The sequence below is a fragment of the Periophthalmus magnuspinnatus genome, chromosome 19, assembly GCF_009829125.3.
Source record: "Periophthalmus magnuspinnatus isolate fPerMag1 chromosome 19, fPerMag1.2.pri, whole genome shotgun sequence".
NCBI lineage: Eukaryota > Metazoa > Chordata > Actinopteri > Gobiiformes > Gobiidae > Periophthalmus > Periophthalmus magnuspinnatus.
The window spans coordinates 17,639,355-17,661,637 of NC_047144.1; the positions used below are offsets into that span (position 1 = coordinate 17,639,355).

Consider the following 22,283-nt stretch of genomic DNA (forward strand, 5'->3'; position numbering starts at 1 on the left):
CAAGGCTGTTGAAGGTAACGCCCCTTCCCACTTGTAGCAGGGAGCGGGTCTTTAGCAACGCTGTCGATCAAACCGGTTGCTAACGCTAGTGGGGGTGACCTCAGGAAAAGAAGGCGCCTGATTTGTGTGTTATTAATGTTCATATCTTGATTTACAGACACAATAGTGAAATAAAAACCCCAGGATCATGTAGAGCGGGTTAATACAAACATTTTAAGCCCAGAATGACGAGTCTGACAACAGCAGTTACAGAGAGAGGGGCCACAGTTTTTCAATAGAGAGTGAACTGGAGCCAGAAGCACGCCCATGATCACTTCCTGTTTGGAACATGGCAGCTAGCAAGTTAGCTATGTCCATTTATATATACACTCTATGGTCACCGTTGAATCTTTCTGAGTTCAGATGTGCATGACTGACAGGTAGATTAACCAATCAGGGACAAGCATGGTCAGTCCGTGATGATGTCATACTCCCAGATGAGCGGCGAGGGCCAGAGTTTCCCATTGATTACATTGTGCTTTGCCATGAAATATCCAAAAGGTAAACGCACAAATGCTGAACAAGACCCAAGAACTTGCTGCGTTACGATACACATCTGCATTTCAACAATATAACTTGTATCTGCCCCCTGTCTGTGGTGAATATTATTGCCCTATAGAGGTGTGATGAGGTCATCTGAAACACAGCCATACTCAAAATCGATCAGTTCTCGAGAAGTGGTACATTTTGAGTGTACATTTATTGATCAATATTTTCATGGAACGATCATTTCTGTGTATTCAAGGGCACCCAGTGGAGCTGGGGTCAGGAGTGTTTTGGCCAGAGCCGCTGCACTTCTTATCTCCACTTGAGCGCAGCACAATTACCAGACGCTCAAGGGTCATCAACAGCTTTTACTAAATCTGCCCTCTGTCTGACACTGGACATAAATGGACAGCAAGAGGAAGTCCAGCAGTTGAAGAGGTCATAAAGGGCTTGTTTTGGCAGCACAGTGTCAAAGTCGCTGGTGGAGGTGGTTGGTTGATCTTTATCGGGTCAATGCTTGCACTTTTTAACATTATCAGCGATTAGTTAGTTAGTTACTTTATTGTCCCCGAGGGGAAATTTGTCTTCACAGTCAAAAACACACAGAGAAAAACGCCATACATACATACAATGCCACACAAACACATCACATATATTGGACAAACACAAAGGCAGGTAATTGACATTGTAAAAGTGCATAATGATAATTAGAGTTCCGTAGTCTATAAATTGTTCAAGTTAATAATGGCTGTGGGTATGAGACTATTTTTGAAGCGTGCTTTGTTACATCTGAGAGTCCTGTATCGTCGTCCTGAAGGCAGTAGAGTAAAGTACCGGTGCAGTGGGTGAGTGTGGTCCTGTGTTATTGTCTGTGCTATACGAGTGATGGCTTTAGAGTTTAACTGTGACAGACTGGGAGTAGGGAGACCAATGATTTTTGCTGCTAGGTGGGTTATTTTTGTAAATGAATTACGGTTTTTAACTGTGAGCATGGTAAGAAAACATGGTGAGCAGTACAGTAGGACAGGTTGGATGATGCTGGTGTACAGAATAAGCAGTAGATGTGGTGAAACATGGAGTCCTTTTAACTTACGGATAACAGAAAGTCTTTGATTGCATCTTTTTGAAATGTCCAGAGTGTGAAAGTAAAAAGTCAGTTTATGATCAATTGTGAGTCCAAGATATTTGAAATGTTCAACAGTGTCTATTGTGATATTGTCAATACTGGTAGGGTCAAATATTCCAGGGCCAAAGGTCATTTCTTGTGTTTTCTTGAGGTTGAGTTGAAGATGATTTTCTTTACACCATGTGGTGAAGTGTGATACAGAGTTCTGATATTGTCCAAGTGATGTGCTGTCTGAGAGAAGTCCTAATATAGCTGTATCATCTGCATATTTAATGTATACTGTTCCAGGTGATGGGCTGGTGCAGTCATTTGTATATAAAGTATATAGGAATGGACTTAGTACACAGCCCTGTGGCGCTCCGGTGTTGGTGGTAAGAGGGGCTGTGATTGCATTATTAACTCTGACAGCCTGTTGTCTGTTTGAAAGAAAGCTGTGTATTATTTGAATGAGTCGTGATGGAACCTGGAGTTGGTTCAGTTTTGATATGAGTCTATGGCGTTGAATTGTGTTGAAAGCGGAGCTGAAGTCTGCAAAGAGAATCCGTGCTGAAGTGCCAGGAGAGTCCAGATGTTCCAGAAGAAGATGCAGCAGGCAGGCCACAGCGTCTTCCGTCCCTCTCCTGGCCTTATAGGCAAATTGAAGTGGATCCAGTTGCTGTCTGACGACTGGTACAATTATTCCAAGAAGTAGGTGTTCTAGGCATTTCATGATCAAGGATGTTAGGGCTATTGGTCTGTAATCATTTAGTTCTTTGGGTCTGTTTTTTTTGGGTACTGGGATGATAGTGGCTTTTTTCCACAGTGAGGGAATCTTGCAGCTGTCATACACCTTACTGAAGAGAGAGTGAATCACTGGTGCCAGTTCAGATGCACAGGTTTTCAGCATCCTCCCAGATATGCCGTCTGGTCCTGGTGCTTTTCCGGGCTTGCACCTTTTCAACTGGCCACGAACGTCCTCGACTGTGAAAGGAGCCACATCCCCAGGATCCAGAAGAGAGAGATTGTTCAGTTCATTGACACACTCCTGTGAAAAGTCATGTGTGTTGAATCTATTGAAAAAGATGTTTAGGTCGTTACCCAACTCTATTGATGTTACCGATTGGGATTTGGGAGGACCCCCGGTGAGAGTCTTAACCATCTGGAATGCCTGTCTGGTGTTCATATTGCCAAAATTTTGCTCTATCTTTTTTTTGTATCTATGCTTAGCATTGAAAACCTCATTCTTTATTGAGCGGTTTGCTGTTCTGAGTGCACCCTCATCTTTGGACATATAGGCCTTGTGCTTGTCTTCAAGGCACTTCTTAAATTGCGAAGTTATCCATGGCCTAGAGTTAGGGTACTTTTTAATAGTTTTCACTGGAATGGTGGTACCAATACAAAAGTTAATATAGTCCGTGATTGTTATTACTTTGTCATCCAGATCCCCCTCAAATACGTCCCAGTCTGTACATGCCAGTGAACCTTGGAGTTGAGCAATACCCTCCTCCGTCCATTGTGGGGCAGTGTAAGTCTGAGGTTTGCTTCGCTTCAGTTCCTGTCTGTAGGCAGGAAGTAAACAGATCACATTATGGTCTGCAAGTCCAAGCGGAGGGTATGAGCGGGCTCGAAATGCGTTTGCTATGTTCCCATAGCATAAATCCAGTATGTTTCCCCTTCTAGTTGGTAAATCCACGTACTGCTCAAACGAAGGCAGAGCACGATCCAGTCTGCAGTTGTTGTAATCTCCCATAATAAAAACAGGAGCACCGGGATACTTGGCTAGCATAGTGTTAGCTTCTCCGGCTACAGCTTCGGCCGCTCTGTTGTAGTTTGAGTCAGGTGGGATGTACACACAACTTATAGCAGGGAATTCCCGTGGAAGGTAGAAGGGACGCAGTGATATTGTGAGCATTTCTAGATCCGGGGTGCATGAGATGTGATGTACTTTTATGTAGCTACACCACCGATCATTGATGTAAATACACACTCCCCCTCCTCTTGTTTTGCCCGACTTAGTTGTTCTGTCTGCTCTGATGAGGGTGAAATTGTCCAAACTCACCTCTTCCTCCGACACAGAGTTGTCCAGCCAAGTCTCTGTTAGGGCAATGATGCAGATATCCCTAAAGGCCCGCTCGAACCGGCATCGGGCATGCAACAGGTCCATCTTGTTGCGAAGTGATCGGACATTTGCCAGAATGATAGATGGTAGAGGTGGTTTGAAAGGGCGTCTTCTCAGTCGACTTCGGATTCCTCCACGTTTTCCCCTTTTCCTTGGTCGAAGCTCCCTTTCCAACTCTATGGCTGGTTTGACGTGACATGGTGGGGAGCTCCGAAGGGACATAAGTTCCAATCTTTTATAGGTGAGTAGCTTGTCACCAGTAGCCGTCTTTATTCCGAAGCACTCACAGTGAAGAAGTAGCGTTACAGATACGCAGATTATGATTAGGCACTTGTATTTTGTCATTTTCGCTGGTACACACATGCAAAACAGATGAGGCGTTTACGTGTAGAGACTGTGCTGTCGCAGCAGAGCGTGCGCCACCTCCCTACCTTAATGGGCCCATGTTACACTGTTCTCTGATCTATGTTCTAATGCTTCCTCATCACAAACAGACCTGGAGTTTTGTTTTGTTTCATTCACAAATCCTGCATATTTAGGCTGAGTTCTTCTCTCAAACTGAAAACACTCTGTTCCACCATGTGATGTCATCATGTGATAATACAGGAAGTGCTCTACTGTGTTTTTAAACTCCATACACCTTCACTAGAATCATTTGGATGTTTCAGGTTGGGACATACCACTTTCTACTGAACTAGAGGTTAAAGGAGCTGTTAAGAGACTACCACTTCATGACATCACAAGGTGGAACAGAGTATATTGAGCTTTGAAGATGTAGACAGGCTAATAATAAAGGGTTTCTCAAAAATGAGTGAATGAAACAAAAACATAACTCCAGGTATGATTCTGAGGAGGTAATGACATTATAAAGCTCAGAAGAGTTCATTTGGTGTAATCTAGGACCTGTAAAACTCAAGCAGTTGCCGATATTTTGTTTTGGCCGACCTTCTGCTTAAAGAATAGACATAATGCTCTTGACCGACTCAGATACAAAATGTAAAATAACAACTAAATTTTTTTATTTTGCTGTTTATTTATTGCAGATCATGATTTTTTTTAACAATATTGCAGATTTAGAATAGCTTTTGTGGGTTAAACATAGGCTATACATATAAATGGACATCGCTAACCTGCTAGCCGCTGCGTTCCAAATAGAGGCTGTATGGGCTGTGCTTCCGGCTCCATTGACTCCAATTCACTTTCTACTGAAAAACTGGGGCCCCTCTCTCTGTAACTGCTGCTGTCAGACTCGTCATTTTGGTCTTAAAATGTTTGTATTAACCCACTCTATATTTATTTATTTATTTACTTGTTTACTTACTCACTCACTCCTACTCACTCACTTTTATTCACTCACTCCTAATCACTCACTCTCTCTCCTAATTACTGACTCTCTCACTCTTATTCACTCACTCCCTCTCACTCCTGTTTACTCACTCCTATTCACTCACTCCTACTCACTCTCACTACTATTCACTCAGCCTTTCTCTCACGCTCTTACTCCTACTCCTTTCTTTGCTATTCATTCACTCCTACTGACCCACTCCTATTTACCGTACTTTCTCACTACTATTCACTCACTTTCTCTCCTATTGACTCCTACTCCTCTCTCTCCCCTATGCATTCACTCACTCATTCACTCCTACTGAATCACTCACTCCTACTGAATCACTCACTCCTATTCACTTACTCCCTCACGCACTCACTCACTCCTATTCATTCACTCACTTTCATTCACTCACTCCTATTCACTCACTCTCTCACTCATTCACTCGCTCATTCTCTCACTTTCTTTTATTCATTCACTCCTATTCATTCACTCCTATTCACTCACTCTCTCACTCATTCACTTCTATTTATTCACTCCTATTCCCTCACTCTCTCACTCATTCTCTCACTCACTCACTCCCTCACTCTCTCACTCATTCTCTCACTCACTCTCTCACTCACTCACTCCCTCACTCACTCCCACTCACTCCTATTCACTTCCTCCAAATGAGTCCTTACACTCGTGGTCAAGAGCACAGATTGTAACGATGTCAGTGTCACAGAAGGTTGTAGTTCCAGTTTGCTCCTGTAGTGGCCTCTATAAACACTCTATAATCCAGTATATGTTTATACAACCCTGTACTCCAGAACATGGCTCGGGGTTGTGTCCACATGGAGCATTGTGACAGCTGGACGTCCAAGCTGTTTGGTGCTTCTGCTCTGAGGGCCAGAACTGCCCTTTGCCATCACAGTTCACGATCAGCATTTAAACACGGATTAATGAGTTCATACGGGGTTTGTGCAGATCAAATATACATCCTCGTACTGCGGGATTATGCGTGTATGTACTTAGGGACGCTGCTGTTGTCTGATAGCATTACAGAGATTCAGTAGTCCAGACCTCATATTAGTAGGTCCATAGCAGCTGGGACGGCCTCCAGACCACAGCCCATAAAGCAGAACAAATGACTGCAGAGGCTATATTGTGTTTTCCGTGGCTTTTAAAGACATTTCAGCCATTTTTTTCCCTTGAGGTTTTGAGAAATTATTCTACATGAACAAAAACTTCTGGACCTTTCCAAATATAGGCTATAGGTTTTTTGAATATGTTGTCAATGATAAAGCACCAAAGCATTATAATAAATTCCTCTTTCCCAGTTTTGATCTGCCGTAAAGAGAAAATGGTGATTTTTTTTTGTGAAACTTTCCTGGTTAAAGGTGAACTGTGTAACTTTTTCATGAGAAATCTCTAGAAAATCTTATTGCTTTGCTTACAGTGTTACACAGTATAATGTAAACTTTGATAACTCCACCAAACCAAGTATTATTTTAGCAATAACGTACATTTGTTTCCATGGAGATTATGACATTTTTAATGTTCTAGCATGAATCTATTAAAATAACTGTGTAGGGTATTGCTGCTTAGCGCCGTCTCGAGTCTCATGTTTATGTACCAGGGCGTTCCAGGCAAAACAAAACCATCTGGAGGTTTCGGACCCCTCCACCTTCCCACATATTTCCTTTGTCTAATGGTTAAAACAGTTCTACTTCTAAACAACATAAACGGCACAACACAGGTTCCTGTTTGATGGGTCTGTTGTCTTATATTAGTTTTGTTGAGGTCTCATATTTACCATCATTTTTATATATTTCATTTTCAAACCGCTTTCTGTCTGATCCCACCATCTTCAAATCAGACAATACTTTTATCTAAACTGTTTATACTCTTAGAGCTGAACGATATGAGAAAGATTTGTCAGTGTGACTTTTCTGACCAGCTGGGATTACGTTTGCGATTTATGTTTTAATAGTAGAAATTGACATTAAAAAAAAGACTCAAATAGGCCTAAGAGACTATTACATGTAGTTCAGAACATGTTTGTACAGATATACATTACACAATTACAATAATGGATTACAAGTGTAAGCCATTATTATTATTAAACTATAGGGTTAGAAGCTTTTATGCAGAATAAGACCCCATGGAGACACAGGGAGGGCATCTGATTGCGATTAATCTAGCAGTCCTATACTTCATACAGTACAGACAGAGACGGAGAGGGCCTGGTTTAGGGGAATCTAAAAACACCTGCTCCCCAAAATAGGATGGGACAGTGGGAAAGTAGCTCTATACTGCCATCAACAGGCCAAATGTATGTACTACAGTTGTTATTAACCTACTACTATGTGTCTTGGGCAGAATTTAACTAGAAGAAAAACTAGAAATTAAGGATGTGCGATACTTTGGCTCCAGGTGTGACTCATATTGATAATGATTTTTGGTATTGATCTGATCTAAAATTCTATACATTTCTATTTGCTGCTCCAGTTTCTGTGTGTCTATTATAAGATTAGTCTTTTTCAACAGAATAGACTGAGTAAATGGAACTAGAAGTGTAATTGGGCTCAAAACATTGCTGTATTTTTACTGGACTCTGCCATGGTTTGGATCAGAAGGTTAGTGGTTTGAATCCTGCTCTGGACATGAAAAACCTCATTGGTTGAGCGGTCAGATCCAGTATGATTACAGCTCCCACAGATGAATACTGTCAGTGCGTCCTTGGGCAAGATACTTAAGGCACTGGTGTTTGAATGTGTGTGTCAATGGGTGAGTGGTTCCTTGATGTAAAGATCTTTGAGTGCCATGTTATCGACTACAGCTCCAAGTCAAATATCAAACACACTGGTATTGACTCAGAAAATCCATATCAAACTCTCCACAGAACCTATTGTCTTTACGTTGTAAAGAAATGAATGAACTTCGAGGAACATCTTTATTTATAAAAATAAATAAAACAACACAAAACATTTTTACAAACAAATGAACAGTAATCGATCACAGGAGGAAACTCACTCCAAAGAAACGCTTCAGATTTATACAGGTCTATTTTTACATATTTATACGTTTGATTTTACAGTAATGCCAAAAAGGTTGAATGATTTTTGAACAAAAGACAGAAGAAGAACCAAACCCATCCATCAGGACACATGGCAGTGTTTGACAGATACGACTACGGTGGCCCCACATAGTCAAAAACAAGCTGAGCAATAAATTGGAAGTAAAAATTATACTTTTTGCTTGTTTTATCAAAATTCTATAGACTTTAAAGGTGCTGTACCTGATTTTGACCATCCTAAAAAGGTGAAAAACAGTTTGCAGTGGTCCAAAGTTATTCCTCACTTACCTTATACGTTCTAAACACCCTAATTATTAACTGCAATGAGTTTATAAGCACTTTTCACAACTTTCAGACACCAGACACTGATAATTGGACAATAAAATTACTTCTAATTGGATGCAGACAGCTCTCAGTGGACTTATTTTGACTTATGCAATAAATCTGCACTGGGGTCAAGACACGTTTTGCTCAAATATGTTTTAAAATATCAGGTACAGGCCGTTTAATCAGAACTTTTTTGCATAGTAAAGGAAATAAGTGACATATTTACTGCAAGTATTGTACACAAAATTGAAAATTGGATCATTACGAACTTAAACGACACATTCTCGTTCGCTACACTGATTCAGCCATATTGGTCCATTCTTCTGTCCTTGTTCAGAGCTATTACACTTACATTTTGATGTGTTTGCAGAAAATAAATACAATCATAGTCAATGGTGCAGCAGTGCCAACAAAAACTCCCAAATGGAACTTTAAACATGAATCAATGACAAAATATAAACATCTTTACATCTGTACAGGTAATGTCCTCCCAAAGAGACGCCATAACATTATCCAATCTGATTATACTGAAGTAAAACTCGTTGAGACGTTTGCAGTATCGAGTGTGGATGAGAGCCCTGATTGGTTCGACCCGTTTTGTGTTTAGTGTTTGTGTAAAAAACATTTAAAAGTAACTGTCTGCTGTAGCACAAAAACACAAACATGAAAGTGATGCATTATGGGATGTTTAAATAAATACAACTCTGAACTCTTATCTTTTTCAGTGCACTATGTAACCTTTCCGGTGCCTGGAATGTCCCACAGTATGACATTAAACGTATATCTGTCTGTTGACACTGCTAGGTCAAGTTGGAGGTCAGGTCTGTGAAAAGGCGGTCCTTCTCACAGTAAGAATCCCATGTTTCTCAGCGCTTATACTTGGAAAAAAGAATGCAAGATGGCGTGTAGATGGATATGATTAATGCCATACTGTGGAACATTCCAGGCAAAGGAATGACGTCACCATGGAGCTGAGCAGTTGGCAGACCCAGGCGCTCTGAAAAGTTACATAGAGTACCTTTTAATAATTAAATAGTAACAAAAATGGTTGGCCAAAACTAGCTCACTGATAAATTAAGCCTTAATTGTAAGTTTAAAATACATGTAGTAAATAGTAATAGGCTCTGTGCACAATAGCGCCCCCTAGCCTCACTGTTAGCATCACTACTTCCTATCCAGTTTTATCTCTATGAGGTTTTTGCTGAGTCACGCTAAAATGAATAAATATTTAAAGATCAGGCAGGGGACAGAGAGCTGTGGGTGGGTCAGGGGTCAGAGGTTAAGCAGTGGACAGAGAGCTGCGGATGAGGCGGGGTCAGAGGTTAGAGGTTAGGAGGTCAGCGTCAGGCAGTGGACAGGGTACTGCAAGTCGATGTCACTGACAACATCTTAAACACTACACAAATATGCAGCACGGTGGCTGAGTGGCAACACTCATGCCTCACAGCAAGAGGGTTTGGTTTGATCCCCGGGTCGCCCAGGCCTTTCTGTGTGGAGTTTTTCATGTTTCTCCCCGTGTCTGGATGGGTTTCCTCTGGGTACTCCGGTTTCCCCCATCAACCAAAACATGAACGCCCTTCGAGACAACTGTTGTTGTGATTTTGGGCGTTAAAAAAAATAAATAAATGAATTGAATTGAATTGAAAATATAATAATTCACCAGAGAGATGTTTGGGTCTCAATGCTAACGCTAATGCTAATTTTGAGGCATGATTAAAACAACAGCACAATCTGAAGTATTCTACATATAACAACAATTAGTTAGTTTTTATTTTAATTAAGTTGAATTTTAATAGGCTGTTTATTTTTTGTTTTCTGATTTTAACAAAAGTGGCTGTTAGCTTTGAGACGCAGTGAGCTAGCTTGCGTGCTAATGTGCACAGAGCCAGTTGCAGTAGCTTATTACAAACATGCCAGTTGAAAATGGCTTCTGTCGTTTTGCAAAAATTCAGAAAAACACTAAAAACACTAAAATGTACAGAACAATCCAAGATCCTCACGGCCCGTATGAAACTCAAACACAGCTGCAGGGCACAACAGTCAGTTTGTTCTCAGTATAATGTCTTATTTTTTTCTTTTTGCTGTGGTATGTTTAAACTCATTTGTGTGAATAGAACTGAACGTAAACTGAAATAAAATATTTACATAAAATTTTCACAATTTAAGGCTACAAACGAATAGGCCTGTCACTATAACACATTTGAAGTTAAATATATATCGCTGAAGTAAATATAGACGATAAACAATATTAAAATTCATATATGCCACTGACCATAGACTGTGTAAAGAAGTGGACTGAGTGCGACATCACCCACAGTGTTCAGCTCCATTTATATTTATAGTCTACGCCACTCACAAAAACCCAAGAGCAAATTTAAATGACAAAAATTATTGTAAATCTGCAATAAATAAACCGCAGAAAGAAACACTTCAGTCATTTGTTTGAGTCTGTAATGAGTCGGACAAGTTATTAATTCAAACTTTTATGGCTTAACTCTGATCATATAGCCAAAAAAATCACCAAAAATGTCTCAGTAGTGTCAAGTAAAAGTAACACAATCTACATTGACCCCAAAAAATCTAGTTCCAGGTTTCATATCCAGAGTGACACGTGGATTTAGTGAGTATAGTGACAGGCCTACAGACAAACAGCTGGTTTTGGCTCCTGTGTCATGTTGAGGGGCCTTTCTCTTTCATTCACATACACACAAACTCATGATTTAAATGTTTTTTTGTTTTACCAAATCAAATCTCACACACTACATTCACACTCTGGAGCTCACATATGAAGCTTAACTGTGTTTTAGCTCATAATCTTGTTATAACCTTAATTTGGTACACGCATTCAAATTGTGCGTGCCCATATAGGCCACTTTTATGCAAGCTCTGAAGTTGCTATGGTAACTGTACAGTTTTATTATAAATCTTTTTAAATGTCTCACAGGATTGCGATTAGATTTGCAGTTTCTGTTTTATTAAAGGGGTTCAGTTCAAAGTTCACGAGAGCCTTCCCATTTGAGAAAAAGACTAAATATTAAGCCGTTTAACACATTTTGTGCAAGCTCTGGAGTTGCCATGGTAACTATACTTAGTAACATCATTTTTGTTCAATCAGATTTACGATTGAAATATTAACTACTTTACTGATTTTTCTGATACTTGCTCAGAGTCCATAAAAGTCTTATTTAAACTGTTAATAAAGGCTCGGAAATAGAAAAGAGCAGATTAAAGTCTGACTCATGATGCAAAATGGAAAAAATCAAAACTCTGGACACATTTCAAACCAACATGCCCCGCCCACTTAGTCCTTTCCAGTGGTGGAATGTAATGCAGTAAAAGTAGTAAAGTACTGTACTTAACCATAACTTTTAAGTATCTGTACTTAAGTACCTTTTACAGTGTGTACATTTTACATTTACTTCAGTACATTTGAGAGCAGTATCTGTACTTTCTACTCCACTACATTTTTGAACTGGACTGTAAAAAGTAAAGTAAAAAGTACTTTTCATATGATTTGAGGGGTTATCTTGACCATGTTTGTGTAAACATTCTGACTAAAGTTTTCCAGTTCAAGCTTTGGCTTTGAGCAAAACAAAAATAAAAACAAAAAATTCATAAGAAAAATTAAGAAACGGATTCATATTGTTCCTGTGACCAAAATATGTCTCATCTATATCTCTACATTTAGACTTTAACAAATGAACAACACGTTTGTGAAATGTGTGTACTTTTTACTCTTGCAGTACATTTTTAAACGAGTTTTTCATGTGATACTTTTACTTAAGTAAAAGTACAGATACAGGGGCAAAAAAGTACTCAAGTAAAAAAATGTCATTCTTCTTCCACCTCTGGTCCTGGTTCCACCATGACACAGAAACGACTGTCTGGGATTGTATCATTCAGTTGTTTCCTTGCAGTTCTCACATCTCTGCTACTCTTTGCTTGTTTATCGCTTTTGTAACTGCACCATGACAGAGAGTCAAGTGTCTGGGACAGTGTCAGGCAGTTGGTTTCCCATGATTCTTAGTGACAATGCGCCTGATTGGACAGAAAGAGTTGAACCTGTCAGTAGCTTCTGTATTGGAGCAAATGCTATGTAAAATGAATAAATTATACTTTTGTCATATATATATATATATATATAACACTTTTAGCAGCTTTTAACATCAAATGGAAGATATAAAGAGCATTTATTTCAAGAATACAGTCAAATCTGGTACAGCCCCTTTAAAGATTTTTCTAATGTTTAGTTTTGGTGTCTGTAATCGTAAATTAATTTTACAAAAATTCATAACACCAAAAAAAACCTGACCTCTTTGTAGTTGCTTTGAGCTCTATGAAATCTCTAAACTAAAGTTTCCAAAATGAGCTCCTCCAGGCTGAGTAAAGCCTCATATATGCCCCCTGATTAGTGTAATTAACCCATTCACACACACACCGCACTTCCTCCTGTGGCGTTATGGTAAAGCCGTAGCCTCCAACCGTGCGATGTCCAGAGGGTCCTTGGCGATGCCGCTGCACGTTTTGGCTATTTTGAAGTTGCCATGATAACCGGGGGGACTGTCCAAAATGGAGGGGCTGGAGATGGACGTGACGATGACAGATGTTTTATTGGCTGTTGGTCTGTGGACCGAGTCAGACTGTGAAGGAAAAATGTGTTTAACATTAAAGGTGTTATGTATTACACAAAATGGACTCTTGTAGTTTTAAGCCATGTTCTCATACTGTTACCTTCTCAAAAACAGACCTGCACTTGTTTTTTTCACTCACACATGTTTGAGTAACACTTTATTATTAGTCTGTCTACATCTCCAAAGCTCAAAATGCTCTGATCTACCTTGTGATGTCATGACTGTTAGTTTTTAAGTAAACAGCTCCTTTTACATAGCAAAAGAAAAATATACTGTCAACTGGACAAAAAGTTGGATGAGCAGCCAAACGTCTTCACTTCTACAAACCACTTTTTCAGTTTTGGTCAGATTACTGCTGGACACTGCCTTATATCTATCTAAAACCACCTATTTTTACAGTTTGTTTGTAGGCTAGGTCTGTTGTGCTACTTTAAGTGACTATGCTAAGTATGACTCAGGCACAGTGCACATTCAAGCCCCTAATGAGTGATGTCACACCTATTAGCATCCTGCTAGCCCTGTTGTTTTCTTTATTTGCTTTGGGTCTGAGGATGGAGTTCTATAACCAAACTGTCTGTGTGTGTATGTAGTATATATTATATATTGTATATACATATATAGTGTACTTCTTTCACTGCACAGTACTCTGTATGTATGCTGTGTAGTCTCACCGCTGCAGGGAGGAGACTGGTCGGCTGGAGATTCAGGTCTGAGAGAGAAATGTCTTCAGTGTCCGTCACACTCTAAACAACACAAACACAGCACACGTTTGCCCTGTCGGTGTTTTCATAAAGATCACATATGAAGTCAACCCAGAAGGAAACATGCAAAGGTTTAAGATGAAGGATCAGAAACCACTTTTTCCTCCAGGGAGACAATCTATTGATATCACACTGTAGAACATTCCATATAATGTAATATTTTTTACAATTTACGAGCTTACAAGCATGTGATGGATTCCCCTACTAAAAAAGTTACAGTGTGCCTTTAAAGGGGATATACTACACAAAATTTACCATGTTCTAATGCTGTTTCCTCCTCAAAAACGGACCTGGAGTTGTGTTTTGTTTCATTCACACATGTTTGAGTAACACTAGTCTGTCTACATCTCCAAAGCTCAATGTTCTGTTTCACTTTGTGATGTCATTAAGTGGTAGTTTTCAAGTTAACAGCTCCTTTTACCTTTAGTTCAGTAGAGATTGGCAAATCCAGGTCTGAAATTATCCAAATGATTCTAGTAAAAGTGTGTGAAGATTTAAAAACACAAAGGAGCACTTCCTGTATTACCACATGATGACATCACAAGGTGGAACAGTTTTCTGTTTAAGAGAAGAACTCAGCCTAAATATGCAGGGTCTGTGTGTTAAACATGTGTGAATGAAACAAAACAGAACTCCAGGTCTGTTTGTAATGAGGAAATAACATTAGAACATGGCTCACAAGTTCCATATGCCATTAAATTGCTATATAGTGTAATATAGCACCTTTAAGAATATACCGCAAGCATATACTGAACTCAAATCTTCAAATGTTACTTATTTTCAAAAAACATTCAAAATTTTGCTTGTTGACAATACATTTGCCCCCATCATTACCAGATCATTACATAAGTGTTCCATATATTCACTTAAAACTATGTCAGTCAATTTGCAGTATTTAAAGGGACACTTCCGTATCAGTTTAATCATCTTAAAGGGGAAAACCCCAGTCCTAACCCAGCTGCTGTAGCCCCAGTACATAGACTACATGGGTTAGCCGTTAGCATAGGGGTCAGATTGTGTGGTGACTCTATTACACAGGTCCTCTGAACCTAATCCCATAATCCCACGCTCTCAGGCCTGTAATCTGGGACTTGTGTTGGAGCAGACGGAGTTCACCATCTGCACTGAAGTCTCCAGGAGCACAACTTTCACTCCTGCAAACTTCACTCAATCAGAACTAACGTTAAGAATAACAATAGAACAATAGAAGACCCATTAAAGGCCCTGTACATGTTTTTCCCCCCTACATTTGAGCAAATAACTCTGAAAAAGGCTTACAGCACCATCATGTTTCAAAGTGAATCAAATTGTAAAAAATGTAGACGTCACCAACATTCCTTACACAGCTGGTTTGTCTGAAAAGCTTCAGAGAATTTTCAGATTGTACGTTTGAAATGGACCAGAATTTCATACTAGCAGTTTAAGACAGAAACTGGTTCACCCAAAGGACAAAACCCCGAGCCACAAACAAAGTAATGTGGTCTACTCCATCCAGTGTAGTGAAGAGTGCAGAGATTGTTATACTGGAGAAACTAAACAGCCAGTCCATAAGAGAATGTTCCAACACCGTCGAGAGAGCAGCTCAGGACACCAATCTGCTTTACTCAAAGACATGAACCACTCCTTTGAAGATAGTGAGATGCAGATTTTAGCCAGAAAAAAGAAATAATTTGAGAGAAGAGTTAAAGAAGCAATTTTTGTTAGGAAAGACAATCCTTCCTTGAACAGGAATGGGGGCCTCGGACAGCACCTGAAGGGCTAGCCAGTATGCTAATGGTTGTCAATGATTGTGCTAAATATGACAGGTCTCACTTAGTGTAGCTCAATAGATATCTCTGTGAACCCTCAGCCGTCCAGGTCTGATCCATCGCAAAAGAAAAATATATAATCTGTCAACTGGACAAATCGTTGTAGGAGTGAAGACATTTAGCTGCTCATCCAAACCGCTTCTTCAGTTCTGGTCAGATTACTGGTGGACACTGCCTTATATCTGAACCACTCTTGTGAAAATAGTGAGGTACAGATCTTAGCCAAAGAAAAGAAATGGTTTGATGGAGGAGTTAAAGAAGCAATTTTTGTTTGGAAAGACGATCCTTCCTTGAACAGGAAAGGGACCTCAGACATCATCTGTCCCCCATATATAACTCCATCATCAGACCCAAAGCAAACAAAGGAAACAAAGAGAATAAAAGGGCTCGCCAGGATGCTAATTGGTGTGAAATCACACATTAGGGGCTTGAATGACTGTGTTAAGTAGGACTCAGGCAATTGCACACTTACGGTAGCAGAATAGACCTAGCCTGCAAACAGAAACTGTAAACAAAAGGTGTTTCTTCGCTCCTACAACTTTTTGTCCAGTGACCAATTTTTTCTTTTACTCTGGATCAGACCTGGACGGCTGAGGGATTGAGACATTAATAAATAAATGGAACAATTAGACACTTTAGTAATTAGTTCTGGTATTTGTAGTATCACAGATGACAATTATTTGACCAACTACAGCTCAAATATTATCAAATAGAAAATAGTGTTGTTCTTTCCAGTTATTTATTTATTTATTTGATAGGGACAGCGCATATTATTGAACATCTGTAAACAGTGTAAATATGCCAGATTATAGCAAAAAATGCTAGTTTCCATCTGTTGTCCCTAGGCAGGTACACAGACAACAAATACAACATAGACATTACAAAAATACAATAAAAGCAGCTAAAGGTGCTCACAGACCTGGTTTTCCTTCAGCCACAGTTTAAGGTGCAGTTTGAATGTGGACAGAGATGAACATTCTCTAATTGTCAGAGGAAGACTATTCCAAATATGAGTCTCTTTAACAGAGAGCACGGTTTGTCCACATTTAGTGCGTCTGTGTGGTACATCACAATCTCCTTGAGATGTGGCCCTGGTTCCCATCCCACTCACAGTCTTTAATTTGATAAAGTCTTTCAGCGGAGGAGGAGCAAGTCCGTGTAGAACTTTAAATATAAAACAAGCATTTTTAAACTGTATAAACTTATCAAAATTCAACCAGTTATATTTTTCTAAAACAATACAATGGTAAAAGGAGCTAGGTTTTTTGTCAAAGATTTTTATGGCTTTTTTAAAGAGGGATTCGATTGGTTTTTGTGTTGTGCCGGCAGCAAGTGACCAGGTGGTTATGCAATATTCAAAATGAGAAAAAAATCATTGAATGTAAAAAAAAGTTTAGCTGAGTGCTGTGTCATAAAAGGCCTTACATGTCTAAAATTTCGCACATTAAAATTCATCATCATCATATATTGAAGTCGATATAGTGATTATTGAGACGACTACTACTAAAATGTCGTACTTACTGATATCTGTGAAAGCTGACACATACTGAGGTCAGAGTTGTCATATCCCGCTTGTTTATCTGCTCCATAAACTTTCAACTTTGACCTTTGGCTTTGACGACGCCCCTGTCTGACCTCTGCGGACCCTTGTCGACTGGCGGGTGCTGACAAGTCGTCTTCCGTGTCCGAAAACCGCCCCTAAAAAAAAAACAACAACAACCAAAAACTCAAGTTAAAACTCAAACATGTCACTTTCCTCACAGTAAGTGTTAAGACAGAGACATACCCTATTAGATATGAAGGGCACTCACTGATTCGCTCTCAGACAGGGAGGGCGGGACTTTGCTGGGATGCACGCTGTCTGATTGGCTGGCCAGAGTAGAGCGTCGTGTTGACTGGAAGCTGCTGCTGCTGAAGCGGTCTCTGGATTTTATGCACAACAGGGCACCGATGTATGGCACATAACGGCTGATGGCGGATCTGAGAGAAGAAGAAAATATGTTAAAGCTCCTGTATTATACAAAACTCACTCTTGTAGCTTTAAGTCATGTTCTAATGCTGTTTCTTCCTCAAAAACATACGTGAAGTTGTGTTTTGTGTGTTAAACATGTGTGAATGAAACAAAACACAACTCCAGGTCTGTTTGTGATGAGGAAACATTAGAACAGAGATCAGAAAATGTTGTAATACGGGTCCTTTAACTGCTAAATTAGCTCTTTTAAGACGTTAAATATTGTGTTGACTTCATATTTTTATATTTTTGAGTTCCATGTAGGGGTGCAGTTTTTTTTATCAAAACAAGATCCAAACATTTCAAGGATCAGCCAATCATCTGTCAGGAAAAGCATCTGGTTTTAGACTTTGGAAGAACATATTGGACTGTTTTTGCTGTAACTAAGTTTGAGTTGGTTAAAGTCTTATCAGATTTACTGAAATATGAATGACCTGTTAAGAACGGGAAATTACATAATTCTTTTAGTCAGGAACAGGATAGTGAGATCCCAGGTGGGTTAACAGTCTCTATTTGACCCATTCTTGCATGTTGATATAAAGCCCACCCAAACACAAGGAGGGACCATAGTCTGTATATATAAATGGACAGAGCTAACCTGCTAGCCGCCGCGTTCCAAATAGGAAGTGATCATGGGCGCACTTCCAGCTCCGTCAACTCCGGCTCCAATTCACGTTTTATTGAAAAACTGTTGCCCCTCTCTCTGTAACTGCTACTGTCAGACTCGTCATTTTGGTCTTAAAATGTTCGTATTAACCCGCTCTACATGATCCTGGGGTTTTTATTTCACTATTGTATCTGTAAATCAAGATATGAACATGAATAACAGATGAATCAGGTGCCTTCTTTCCCTGAGGTCACTCTCGCTAGCAACAGGTTTGATTAACAGCGTTGCTAAACAGCTGCTCCCTGCAAAACCAGCTGTGCAAGCAGGAAGAGACGTTACCTTCAACAGCTTTGCTCCAGATTGGTCCTTTTGATATTCTCAATATGGAATTCAGCTCCACATTGGCCCCTATAGCTGCTCTAGCCTCAATAAGCTTCATTTGACTGAAGCTGAACGCTGTTGTTGACGTCACACTCACTTAGTCCACTTCTTTATTCAGTCTATTGGAGGGACATATACATTTGTATGAAGAAAGCCAGGGGGTAATCTTGCTGTCAGGTACAAGCTCTGGACCATCTAAAGACATCCAGACTCAAGGAGACATGTAGGACAAACTAACGCACATTAGCGGGTCAATGGACAAATAAAATGTCAGCTGAGAAATATATGAAAATTGACTTAAGATGTTGGACCTGGACTGCAGTGGCCTCATTCCCATCTCCTGAGAGCCTTTTCAATACAAAATTCAATAAAAATAGATTCTTCTTAAAATCTCAGAACCTCCTGGAGGGCTGGCTAATGATTTCTTTATGGGATGGCTCAAGATTTAAAGGGCCCATATTAGGCTGTTTTCTGATCACTGTTCTAATGTTGTTTCCTGATCACAAACAGACCTGGAGTTTTGTGTTTTGTTTCATTCATGTTTAACACAAATGGTTACTCAAACATGTGAATGAAACACAACACAACTCCAGGTATGTTTTTGTGGAGGTAACAGCATTAGAACATGGATTAAAGCTCCATTCTGAGTCCATTTTGTGTAATATTCTGTAATATTTAGTCCCATACCTGTATTTGGGGTGCGTGATGGCGTATATGATGGGGTTGTGGATGGCGGAGGCTTTGGCAATCACGGCAGGTATAGAGTTCATATAAGGAGACAGCAGGTCCGCATACCTGTGGCACAAATGAGGAATGAGCAGAGGAAATGAGACGCATTCAGTGGACGAGATTATCTGCTCCCAGAATATCTGAGGAGACCAGGATCTGCAGGAACCAGGAAGAACGCAGTTTAAACCTGTCAATCAAATGTGACCCCTGCGCCGCTTATACAATATATGAAGAGAGGAATGAAAGGCACAAAGGAACAGGGCTGGAGACGGAAAGCAAAAGTGTTATTTTAGTGAGTGGTGGATGAAGCACTCGATGTTGTTAAGTAACCACCACTGATTTTAGTTTACTTTTTAAGAAATTCGTTCAAGGTTCATTATTTCGTTTAAAATATTTATGTTTTTATGATGAGATGTTTTAATCCTTCTTTCCTCCAGTGGTTCAGTCTAGAGACGGTTTTAGCGGTGGTCATCTGGATTCTGTTTTTGCGATTAAGACGTATCGGCTGTTTCACTTTGTCCAGATGACACAGATGAAACTGTCTCTTTTTTAATCATAAATAGATGTTTGCCAAAACCTGATCTAAAAATCTGAGCTGAACTGTAGTACACACTGAGTAGGGCACCAGCTTGTAGATGGACATAAAAGTACTATATTTTGTTAAATAATTTTTTAAGGTGATTTTGCTGATTATATTAAAATGTCTTTATTTCCCCCGTCTTCTCGTCTTCTCGTTTTCTCGTTGTGGCAGTTCCAGGGTCTTGGTCACAAAAGCAGCAGTCTAAACACAGAAACACTGACTTCCTCCAGATGTTTATTTGTGTGGAATCCAAAGGTGCCCTCTCTCCTCTCTCTCTCTCTTTTTTCCCTCTCGTATCTCTCTTGTCTCTCTCTTTTCTCCCATCTCTCTTCTCTCTCTCTTGTCTCTCTTCTCCTCCGTCGCTTCTCTGTTCCTCCTGTCTCGCTTCTCCTCTCTCCTCTCTTGTCTCTTTACTCTCTCTTCTCTCCCCTGCCTGTCTCATGTCTCTGTTCTCCCTTCTGTCTCGCTTCAACCCTCTTCCTCCTCTCTCTCCCCTCCCCTCTGTCTCTCTTCTTTCTTTTCTCTCTCCTCTCTTCTCTCCCCTGTCTGTCTCCTGTCTCTGTCCTCCCATCTGCCTCTCTCCTCTCTTCTGTCTCTCTTCTCCTCCCTCTCTGCTCTATCTCTTCCCTCTCGTGTCTCTCGTTTCTCTACTTTCCCTCTGTCCTCTTGTCTCTTTCGTCTCCTATCTCTCTCTTGTCTCTCTCCTCTCTCTTCTTCCTTCTGTTCAGTAGATTTCACTCCTCCACAGAACACTCCTCCAAAGCTCATTCCTCCATGGGTCACTCCTCTCCGGCTCACTTGTCCATGGCTCACTCCTCCACAGCGCTCTCTCTGTTCCTGCGACTCCATCTCAGTGCAGAATAAAAACAAGTATCGTCTCTTTCAAAGTCATTGTGAGATCTCTGTCCTTCTGTGAGCGAGACATTGTGAGGGGAGGCCTCAAAACCCTCCAGGACACATCACACCCATGTTCCCAGGATTCCTTGCTCCTGTCTGGACGTCAGCTGCTGTCTCTAGACGGCAGGTCACCTTTGTCCTGGGGGCTGTTTTCCTCCTCCTTCTACATTGACACTGCTCCATGTGTTTACATTGCCCCACAGGGGATAAACTAATATTGAAGTACTCAATTATTGGAAGGACATTAAGAATAGTTGTACATAGGTTTTATGCAGGATTCTCTGCAGTTGCATTACGTTCATTAGTGGGATACACACTGATTGTGTTGTGATAGTGCTCTGAAGGGGGGGGGGGGGGGGGGTAGCTCAGTGCAGAGAGCAAAGGGAGGGACAACTCGGAGTGTCAAAAAGTGAAACTCATAAAACATGCTAATAGGTTATTTTGGGAGAATATAACAAAACAACATAGTACAAAATAAAGGAAGCATGGTGATCTAAATATGTTACGTGTTACAATTAATAGCCCATAGAAGCAAATACCACCTCTTTAATAGCCCATAGACGTACTATTATTATTATTTTTTTTAAGTCTATTACTACATTCACCAAAGCTCGTAAACCATTTTAACCCCATCTTCATATTTTGGCTCCTCCCCTGCCGTGACATCACTCACCCAGCAAACGCCGTGAGCGCGGTGCAGGAGTACGGAGCCCAGGAGAGGACAAACAGCAGAATCACAATCAGAGCGATCTTGGCCATTTTCCACTCACTCCTCAGTTTGTGGAGCTTCTTCGCTGAGTCCCTGGTTCCTTGACAGTTTATCTTTGTTATAGCCCTGTATTAGAGACATGCAGTTCAAAGTTACTCAGCTGACAGATATAATGTAATAATTACCTCATTTACATTTATGTACAGTTGAACGTGTAATTGTTCTGTTTCCTGGTAAATTAGATTTGGTCCTGGTTGATGGATTTGTTTTGAAGTAAATATAATTAAGTTTGTAAGATTGAAGTTAAGGTACGTGCAGACATGAGTAAAACATATAGACTGTGTAAAGAAGTGGACTGAGTGAGTGTGACGTCACCCACAGCATCCGGCTCCAGTCAAATGAAGCTCATTGAGGCTAGAGCAGTTATAGGGGCCAGTTTGGACCCAGCTCCATATTTGGAATTCGGACCATGAGATTCATAGCAACCAAGAGCCAATCTGGAGAGAGGTTGTGGAAGATTTCCTTTTCCCATTGCTAACGCTAGCGAGAAAGAAGGCGCCTGATTTGTCTGTTACTAATGGTCATGTCTTGATTAACAGACAAAATGACGAAATAAAAACCCCAAGATCATGTAAAGAGGGTTAATATGAACAAAATGACGAGTCTGACAGAGAGAGGGGCCACAGTTTTTCAATAGAAAGTGAATTG

At 40.2% G+C, this 22,283-nt stretch overlaps 1 protein-coding gene across 1 annotated transcript in view; it reads right to left on the reverse strand.

The window, feature by feature from the left end:
* Nucleotides 1–12,918: 12,918 nt before the first annotated feature.
* LOC117387515 (melanopsin-A-like) overlaps nt 12,919–22,283 on the reverse strand; it is a 52,882-nt gene continuing 43,517 nt past the window's right edge. The window contains exons 6-11 of the mRNA XM_033985029.2: nt 21,540–21,701; nt 19,348–19,455; nt 17,473–17,641; nt 17,183–17,359; nt 13,764–13,835; nt 12,919–13,101 (exon numbers count right to left, since the gene is read on the reverse strand). Coding sequence (XP_033840920.1) covers nt 12,919–13,101; nt 13,764–13,835; nt 17,183–17,359; nt 17,473–17,641; nt 19,348–19,455; nt 21,540–21,701 — 871 coding nt within the window. The remainder of the gene's footprint in view (nt 13,102–13,763; nt 13,836–17,182; nt 17,360–17,472; nt 17,642–19,347; nt 19,456–21,539; nt 21,702–22,283) is intronic.